The sequence below is a fragment of the Mesitornis unicolor genome, unplaced genomic scaffold (genome assembly GCF_000695765.1).
Source record: "Mesitornis unicolor isolate BGI_N332 unplaced genomic scaffold, ASM69576v1 scaffold24758, whole genome shotgun sequence".
Lineage (NCBI taxonomy): Eukaryota > Metazoa > Chordata > Aves > Mesitornithiformes > Mesitornithidae > Mesitornis > Mesitornis unicolor.
In genome coordinates, this window is record NW_010201507.1 from 14,751 (window position 1) to 23,403 (window position 8,653).

General features: G+C 49.8%; 1 protein-coding gene across 1 annotated transcript; it reads right to left on the bottom strand.

Annotated features, from left to right (window-relative positions):
• Positions 1-5,255: 5,255 nt before the first annotated feature.
• On the bottom strand, positions 5,256-8,117 carry GAPDH (glyceraldehyde-3-phosphate dehydrogenase; the record flags this gene model as incomplete). The annotated part of the gene is made up of 10 exons (XM_010190128.1): positions 5,256-5,557; positions 5,897-5,994; positions 6,142-6,225; positions 6,470-6,548; positions 6,672-6,823; positions 6,991-7,072; positions 7,191-7,306; positions 7,457-7,547; positions 7,630-7,736; positions 7,975-8,117. Coding segments are annotated over 10 exons (1,022 nt in total), but the record flags the coding sequence as incomplete, so codon positions are not given.
• Positions 8,118-8,653: the final 536 nt, after the last annotated feature.

An 8,653-nucleotide genomic window follows, 5' to 3' on the forward strand; every position in this document is an offset into this window, starting at 1 on the left:
ATTCCTGCAAACAGCGTTTTGCAAAGCCCTCTAACCTCAGCAGTGATGAAAAAGCATGGATTGCTGCAATTTGTGATTTGCTGATGTCAGATTTTCAATGCACTGGGGAAGACATTGTTAAAAAAAGAAGCTGGGTGGAGGGGTGACCAAGTGACATCAGTGATGAGGCAGACAGGCCATGTACCAAAACCAATGAGAAACCAGCAGAGAGGGGAGGAGGGTAGAAATTGTGAAGGAATGGGAAAAAAGATCTGCACAGATTTATGGAGAGACAAGGAACTGACAGACAAAACTGATATAATTTTTGATACATAGAATTCCTACAGACTCTCAAAAGGAGTAAATATCTCAGTCAAAAATGCGAAGAGGCATTGGCATTAAAATATATTTCTAAACAGAGTCAAAACATAGGTTCTGTTGCCATAAATATATATATATATATGTATAGCAAATATTTAAGCTATGCATAGATACATGTATGAGCAAGAAATAGTAGTGACTCACCATCCCTGGGACAACAGGAGAGACTGAGGGAGCAGGGCTCACAAGCAACCTGGTGCAAGTTCTCAGGCAGACGGTGAAGCTGATGGCGTCTTTAAATATCTTGTGTGCCCCTGTGACATTGCTTTGTCCTGCTTTGCATCACAAGTGGGCGTAGGTGGAGCAAAGACTCCTAATTATGCTTCTCCAGGCTGGAGAAAAATGCTTTGAGAGTGAGAAGTTGAGTTATTTTTGCTCCTTTAAAAAAAAAAAAAAAAACACTAAACCAAAAAAACCCACAACAGGCAAGTGAACGTTGTTGCTTTGCCGATAAATTCACTCCATGATGGTGATGGCAGCTTAGTCAGGCTGAGGAAGGCATGCTCGGAGGCAGAGGAGATGGGGATGCTGGAGGCCATGTGCGCTCAGTGAGATGTCAGTGTCTGCTTGGGGTCCAGCACCTACATCAGTGCCTATCTTGGTAACTAAAAAACTGGAGATTACAGATTACAAACCACCTATTTTTTTTCTGTCCCAGGACTCAGAGCAAGGCCAGCAAGTGTTGCTTACTCGTTTGGTGGAGAGTTGGGCAAGGTTACAGGAGGGCTTGGAGACCTGCAAGGTCAGAGTTGTCTCCCCCCACTACGTGTATTACATCTCATTTAGCAGCCTTGAATTCCACCCGTTGTTTTAATAACCCCGTCACTTCGTCACAGGATCCTCCTGCACCTTTCCACAGGCTGTTCCGTGGCGAGTGTCCTGTATCATTTTGCATGACCAACAAACCTTGGCACCCCGTGCACCAAATTATTCTGAAGGTGTTGAACAGAAGCGACCCTGGGCCAGACATGCTCGATGCTGTCCAGTCACACCTTTCTCAGTCACCGCCAGTTTTCAGCCTGGAGAAGGTGATCTTCCCTGCCCTGGGGCAGTTCAGGTTCCTTGAAAGCTTTTGCCAACCTGTTTTTTTTCCTAAATCCAGTTGCTTGTTGTCACATGGGGAGGGGGTGGATGTGATGGGAGTGGTGAATTACTTACAGCACAGTTACCTGCTCATCCATTTCACGCTGGAGACCACCTGAGCCTGGCATCTGGCGACAAACAGACATGTTCCCAAGTCCTGGCACTTCGGTGTGCAATGATGGCTTCATCTCATTGCTGCTGAGGAAGATCTCGTGTTTGGGAGTACCTCAGAGTTCGTCTAATAGCAAAACATCAGTTTCACTTTTCTGCCATGGCCTTTGCTTCCCTAATCACTCCCACACCATCTTACAGCTTTTGTTGGTAGCTTTCTTGTCTCCAAGATGCATTTGAAAAAGTTTTTCATACTAGTCACATGGTTTCCTAAAAATCTGTCCCTTTTTTTAGGCTCTTAAATTTAATTTGCTAGTATTTATGCCTTTTTCTTCTATTTTCATTTGACCATAGCGTCAGCTTTTTGGTGGCTGCCTTTTCAAGTATTTTGCAGTAAAGAGTAACCCAGTACTACTGTTCCTTCTAGGAACATTTAACTGAGAGTAACTCCCTCAAGATGCTGCTGCTTCTGTAGTACGATAATATATGGAGCTATGTTAGCTGTCCTGTAGTAAGAAATTTCATTCAGCTCAGAAAAGCAAAAGTAAAAATTAATTGTTTTTGCAGTGTGAATTATTGTCCCAAGGTAGGCAGCTTGGTTTTGATGAAATGTCATCTTCCTGTGAGTACTGCTGGTGCCCACAGGGGTATTTGCATACCCTGAGTTTAAGTCATGAACCTGCATTTTGTGAATGGCATCTGTTAGAGAGGAACTTGGAACATTATCATTTAAGATGTTTGTCTTATACAACTGTCCAGTAGTCCCTGTGTCATGGTTTTTCCTGTCAGAGACCTGTATCACCTCTTCCTTGCACAGATCTTGCCGACTGCTTTGCTCAGACACATTTACTTCAGTATAAACTAATTACCGTAAACATTCAAAGTTGCCATAAAAGGGAACTTTCCTGTAACACCACTAATTACCATACCACAGCATCACTCGAATTTCCTCTGCCTTAAAAAAAAGAAAGCAAAAGGTGCAGCTTACCACCCCTAGAAATGGTTGACTGCCCATCACAGAAGCTGTGCCTGGGGTCAGCTGGGGAGGTTTGTGTCAGCACAGCCCTGCACAGGAATGAACCCTTATTTTGGGTGCTTTCTCACCAAGGCCCAGCAGAGCAAGCCCTGGTGCGTGGCTACTCAAGGAAGGCAGAGTCGAGCCCTTGGCCAGGTCTGGTGTCTTTCTATACCTTCCTCTTGCAAGGCGTTCATAAAACAGGATGGATTTGGGATTGTCACAGCTGCTCTTAGAGCTGGCTTGTCCTGGCAGAATGGCACGATCGCTTTTAGCTCCTTGCTGAACAAGAGCCCCTTTATGTCTGTTCAAGCAGCTGCCTTCCCCAACAAAGCGTTTCTACCACTTTTCCTTAGAAATGCTTTAAGAGCAAACCTGGACCTCCCCTACTTAGGGGAACACGCTTCTCCAGAGAGAGAAGCAGCTGCCACAGCAGATCTCCCACCTCTATCACAACACCATCCACAGTCATATATGTCAATTTGAAAAACTGAAAAAAGAAAAAGATTTTTTAAAAAAGGATTTTTAGGCCAGGCTTGCAGTAGTTCTTGGACAGGCTGGCTACAGCCAGCTTTTCCATCTGTCCGAAGGGGCCTTACTGTGATGCCATCTGCAGGCACAGTGTCTGGACGCAAAATGAAGATTGAGGAGAAGAGCTGTGGGTTTTTTCAGGAGCTTATATGAGAAAGGAAACCAAGCCCTCCAGGCTGTCCAAATGCTGCAAGACTTGTTTGTCGTGCTTGCTCTCCCTGTTTCCATACAAGAGCAACCATGTTTTAAATTCTGCAATTTGCTGACTCACCTCACCTAGATACCATAGCATTTTTCCTCAAGAATTTCAAGCAAGACTGTAAAACAGTGAAAATAGTATTTTTAAATACCATGAACCTTTATCTGAGACATTCCCAGCAACTGCTGGTCTGAGAGCACATACTCTTCCTCCACCCCACCCCCCAGGTAGCATGAATTTGCTCATTCCCACAGCAATTTGATCTCAGGTTGGATAGGGCTCTTTCTTGTTAAACAACCAGAGCTCTTTGCTCTAGGTTAATTTTCAGGCAGCTTTATCTTGCTCAGGAAACACAGGGCTTTTTAGAGGAAAAAGATGACTAGGTGAAATGTTCCTTTTTTAAACCCAGTGCAAAATACATCGGTTTTACATGGGAAAACAAGCTTCCCCCCCCACCCCAACAAGGTGTTTCAGCAGCCTCTCCACACTTCCAGATGATCGCTGACATGCACACAAACACACAGGCAGCAGCACACAGGACAGGCATTCAAAGCACCCAAGCGCAGCAGCAATCAAGGACAGGATGGGACCAACCCAAAACCCATTTGTAAGCCTGGCAGGCCTACAGGCTGCACCTCTCCCCAGCAGAAAACAGCTCCACAGGAGGGCTGCCTCCAGTTAGCCCCAGCACCAGGCAGCTCCCAATTAACTCCAGGGTTACCTTAAGCTCCCACAGGGCCATTTTGGGGGGATAGGCCAGGTAGTGCTGCTGTCCCAAAGCTAACAAGCTGCTCTGAGGCCCAGCTCCTCTCCAGAGGCAGGTTATTTAACCTTTTTGTCTTTGCAAAGCCACTTTGAGTCATCGCCCTCTCGACCAGTAAACATTTAATTTTTTATGCAGCCCAACCGCTGGAGATAAGCAGCTCCAGGAAACCATGTCCAACATACCTTGATCCTGGGAGCTTAAGTCCTCCAGCTTAAGTCCTTGCTCCAGGTCAGGGTCTAAAGCAGTTGGGGTCCAGACAACAGCTCCAACACTGCCTGTCAGGGAGAGTGCAACACATCCCCTCTGAGACAGTGAATCGAGCTGCTAAAAACAGAGGGCTGTGCAGTTTCATGCAGTGCATGGCTCATCTACCCCAGCACTCATAGGTCACAGGAGGCTCAGCCCCTGTCTGGCACCATTTGCGCTTCCAGAAGGAGGTAACACAGTCCCTGGCAGAGGACTTACACTCACCTTGCAGAGATTTGCCGCTCAGGAGCTTAACTGCAACTGCCCCTCCTTCCGCATAGAATTAAGCCAGAATTAAGAGCAGCTACCACCATAGTAACACTGTCCTCTCACACGTCCCTAGGCAGCCATTTCCTCTAGGGCAAGTTAATTCATTTTAAAAAGAAGCAAAAGCAGATGAAAAATCCTCCTTGTAACATTTCTGCTAAGGCAGGATAAGAAATAATTGCTGTTTCTTGTGCCCCTTTGCCAAACCAAATGAAAAAAAAAAAAGTAGTTATCTGCTGAGAGCTTAATTCTGCATACAGCTACCAGACAAGCAAATCCAAAGCCAGAAGGTGGATGGAGACACAGAGCTGCCCTGCGCACCTTATTTTGGCTCATGAGCAGGAGTCTCACCTCTGGCACAGATAGCTCACCACTCTGCGCACCACAGCTCTGCTCATTGCAGAGAAGCAGCAAGTGCCCATCTCCTCTGAGTGCAAGTTGGGTACCCCAGGGCTATGCCATGCCTATGCATGACTCAAGCTGTCCAAACACCTCTTCTGGCATTCCCTAGGTCTCTGCCACCTGAGTTTACACCCTCAACATGGCTTCTGTGGAGCACTGCTTCAAAACACTGTGTCAGCCAGGCTGGCAGGGCCCACCTTAGAGCAGGCACCTACATTTATTTGCTCATTACCCCTCAACTTTTTCCCCATTTCCCACTGACAGACAGACAAGGCTTTTCAGATGGTGATCACTTTATTGATGTAAGGTGGTACACAAACAGATCAGTTTCTATCAGCCTCTCCACCTCCCCCAGGCTCGGGGAGAAGTTGGAGGAGTGGGGGAGACAAGGGAACAGAACTGGCCTCTCACTGCAGGATGCAGAGCTAAGCGGTGGTGAACAAGGGCAGGGGCTCCAACGACGGAGAGTCCTGCTTTCCTAGGCAGCAGGGGGGCTGTGTGCTTGGTTCACTCCTTGGATGCCATGTGGACCATCAAGTCCACAACACGGTTGCTGTATCCATACTCATTATCATACCTGGGGACAGAGACAGAAGTGCTGTCAGGAATGACCCATTTCTTGCCTCACCTTCCTCTGCTATTCCTGCTCCTCTGTGCCATCCCACAAGTGAACTTCCCATTCACCTCCCGTAAAAGCGGGAAACATCCCATCCACCCTCTAATAGGGAAAGGAGAAGGCTATCGTGATTTTGGATAGGAAGCAATCTCATTCCACAGAGAATTTTAGATACTGGAGCCACCCTACTCCACAGGGGTCTGTGTCAGCAGTGACAAAGAGGACAGAAGTCTGTCACCTGCCTGTGACAGCCTCCACTCTTCAGTCACCCCCACCACCCTCCATCCAGGCTGTGCTTACCAGGAAACCAGCTTAACAAAATGGTCATTCAGTGCAATGCCAGCACCCGCATCAAAGGTGGAGGAATGGCTGTCACCATTGAAGTCACAGGAGACAACCTGGAAACAGAGAGAAAATTTTACTATGTGCACTTACCCACAGCATGAACCACAAGTGCCCAAACCAGGATCCCAGCAAGGCTGCTACCATCAGAAAAATGAGGTGAGCACAAATACCCACAGGCCAAGAGGCCCGGAGCTACCTACCTGGTCCTCTGTGTATCCCAGGATGCCCTTCAGGGGACCATCAGCAGCAGCCTTCACTACCCTCTTAATGTCATCATACTTGGCCTGAGAAGAGAAAGTTGAAGAGGGTCAGATCCCACCTCACACAAGATGTCTGCCAGGGGGGAGGGCAGGGAGGAGACACACAGGAGCACCGTGGCAGCAGTCATGCATGGCAGGTGCCATTTTCACAAAGGTCAAATCTGAGGGAGGAGATGGATGCAGAGGAGGCAACTCCAGGTAAAAGATGACATTTAGAGGAAGCAGGGGCAGGCCTGGAGGCCCTTAGGGCCTTGCCCACAGCACTTACTGGTTTCTCCAGACGGCAGGTCAGGTCCACAACAGAGACATTGGGGGTTGGCACACGGAAAGCCATTCCAGTAAGTTTCCTGTGAGAGACAGGAGTCAGCAAGGAACAGCACTCCTCTGCCAGCCCTCCGTTCTGCTAGGGATGGCTCAGAGCTGGCCAGTCAGCAGCTGTCTTCTGACACCCAAGGAGGGAAAACACTCACCCATTGAGCTCAGGGATGACCTTTCCCACAGCCTTAGCAGCCCCAGTAGATGCTGGGATAATGTTCTGGGCAGCACCTCTGCCATCCCTCCACAGCTTCCCAGAGGGTCCATCCACTGTCTTCTGTGTGGCTGTGATGGCATGGACAGTGGTCTGGGGGAGGACAGCACAGGAGTAAGAACACAGCCAATACTCTCCAGAAAAAGCATCCCAGCACCTCCTCCACATCCCAGAGGACACAGGAAGTATGGATGCTTTTCCTCTTATATGAAAAGACCTGGGGATAAGGCACCCTCCTCAGCACCAAGCTGCAGACCTACCATAAGACCCTCCACGATGCCAAAGTTGTCATGGATGACCTTGGCCAAGGGTGCCAGGCAGTTAGTAGTGCAAGAGGCATTGCTGGGGAAGAGAGAGAAGACAACACATCAGCCACGGGCAACACATTTGCAGAGGTGAGATGAGACCTCATGCAGCTGGTGAAAGCTCCAGGCCAGAGAGCATCTTCCTCTCTCCTTACCTGACAATTTTCAGAGACTTGTCATACTTGTCATGGTTGACACCCATCACAAACATGGGAGCATCAGCTGAAGGGGCAGAGATGATAACACGCTTTGCGCCACCCTTCAGGTGAGCCTGGAAAAACAGAAGATTAGAGAACCCAAAATCCCTCCAACAGCTCACATCCTCAACCCCTTCTCCCTCCCAGCCCCATCTTGAGTACATGGCAGTGTGCCCCACAGACAAGAGCAGCAGGATCCCTTCTCCCATGTGTGGCATACTCACCCCAGCCTTCTCCATGGTGGTGAAGACACCGGTGGACTCCACAACATATTCAGCACCAGCATCTCCCCACTTGATGTTGCTGGGGTCACGCCTGAGGAGGGACAAAACTGTAAGAGCCGCTCTGCAGGACACCTGCTTTCATCCTTCAGAAGGGGCAAGAAGGAGATACGTACTCCTGGAAGATGGTGATAGCGTTCCCATTAATCACAAGTTTCCCATTCTCAGCCTTGACAGTGCCCCGGAAGTGACCGTGAGTAGAGTCGTATTTGAACATGTAAACCTAGCAAGAAGACAAGGGGGAAGGTCACCATCACCTCAATCCTTGTTCTATCTACGCCACAGTCTCAGCTCCCCACCTCCTCAGTGATCTTGTCCAACCACTGCACTGTACCTGGCTCGGCCAAACCTCCCAGCCCTGTACCTCTACCCTGCACCACGTTTTCCTGGGAAGCTACTAGAACAGAGCCAAATGAGCCCTACTCAGAGATGCCCAGAGGAGGCACTGCAAGGCAACTCACCATGTAGTTCAGATCAATGAAGGGATCATTGATGGCCACCACCTGGACCTTCCCAGAGAGGATAGCAGCCCTGGTGACCAGGCGGCCGATGCGGCCAAATCTGGGGAGAGAGGAGACATGGGTGAGAATGTGCAAGAGGGAACCTGCCAGGCTGGGCACAGCCCACTGGTTTCTCTTGGAAGCATCCACCCCTCCCTCCCCAGCGGGGTGGGAGGGAGCCCAGAAGCCACGTCCAAAGGCCAAAGCACCTCAGTTAAAGATTAAGAGCGACCCCCGCACCGCAAAGGTCAAGCGCTAAATTTACTGAGGGCCCAGGGGATCCGGTTACTCCTCAGCCTAGCAGGAGAAGGTCAAGTCCCAGGGCCGCTGTGACACCCGATCCCCCAGGCGACCTTTTGGTGGGGGGCGGCAGCCAGCCGGTGGGGTGTAGGGACCCCCGCGGTTGTAGGGGGGCCGCGGCAGGCAGGCAGTAGCGGTGCTTCCGGGGTGAGTCACCCCGAATCTGCAGGGGGAAGTGACTCAGCAGCCCGCGCTATCCCAGCCCCTCATGGGGGCAACAGTGGAACGGGATCGGTGGAGCGGGATCAGTGGGGCACAGAGCTTCCACCCCACCCCCCGCCCTTGAGGCGACCTTGCCCCCTCTTCCCTCACTAACTCCCCCGCCCCCGGCGCCTCCCGG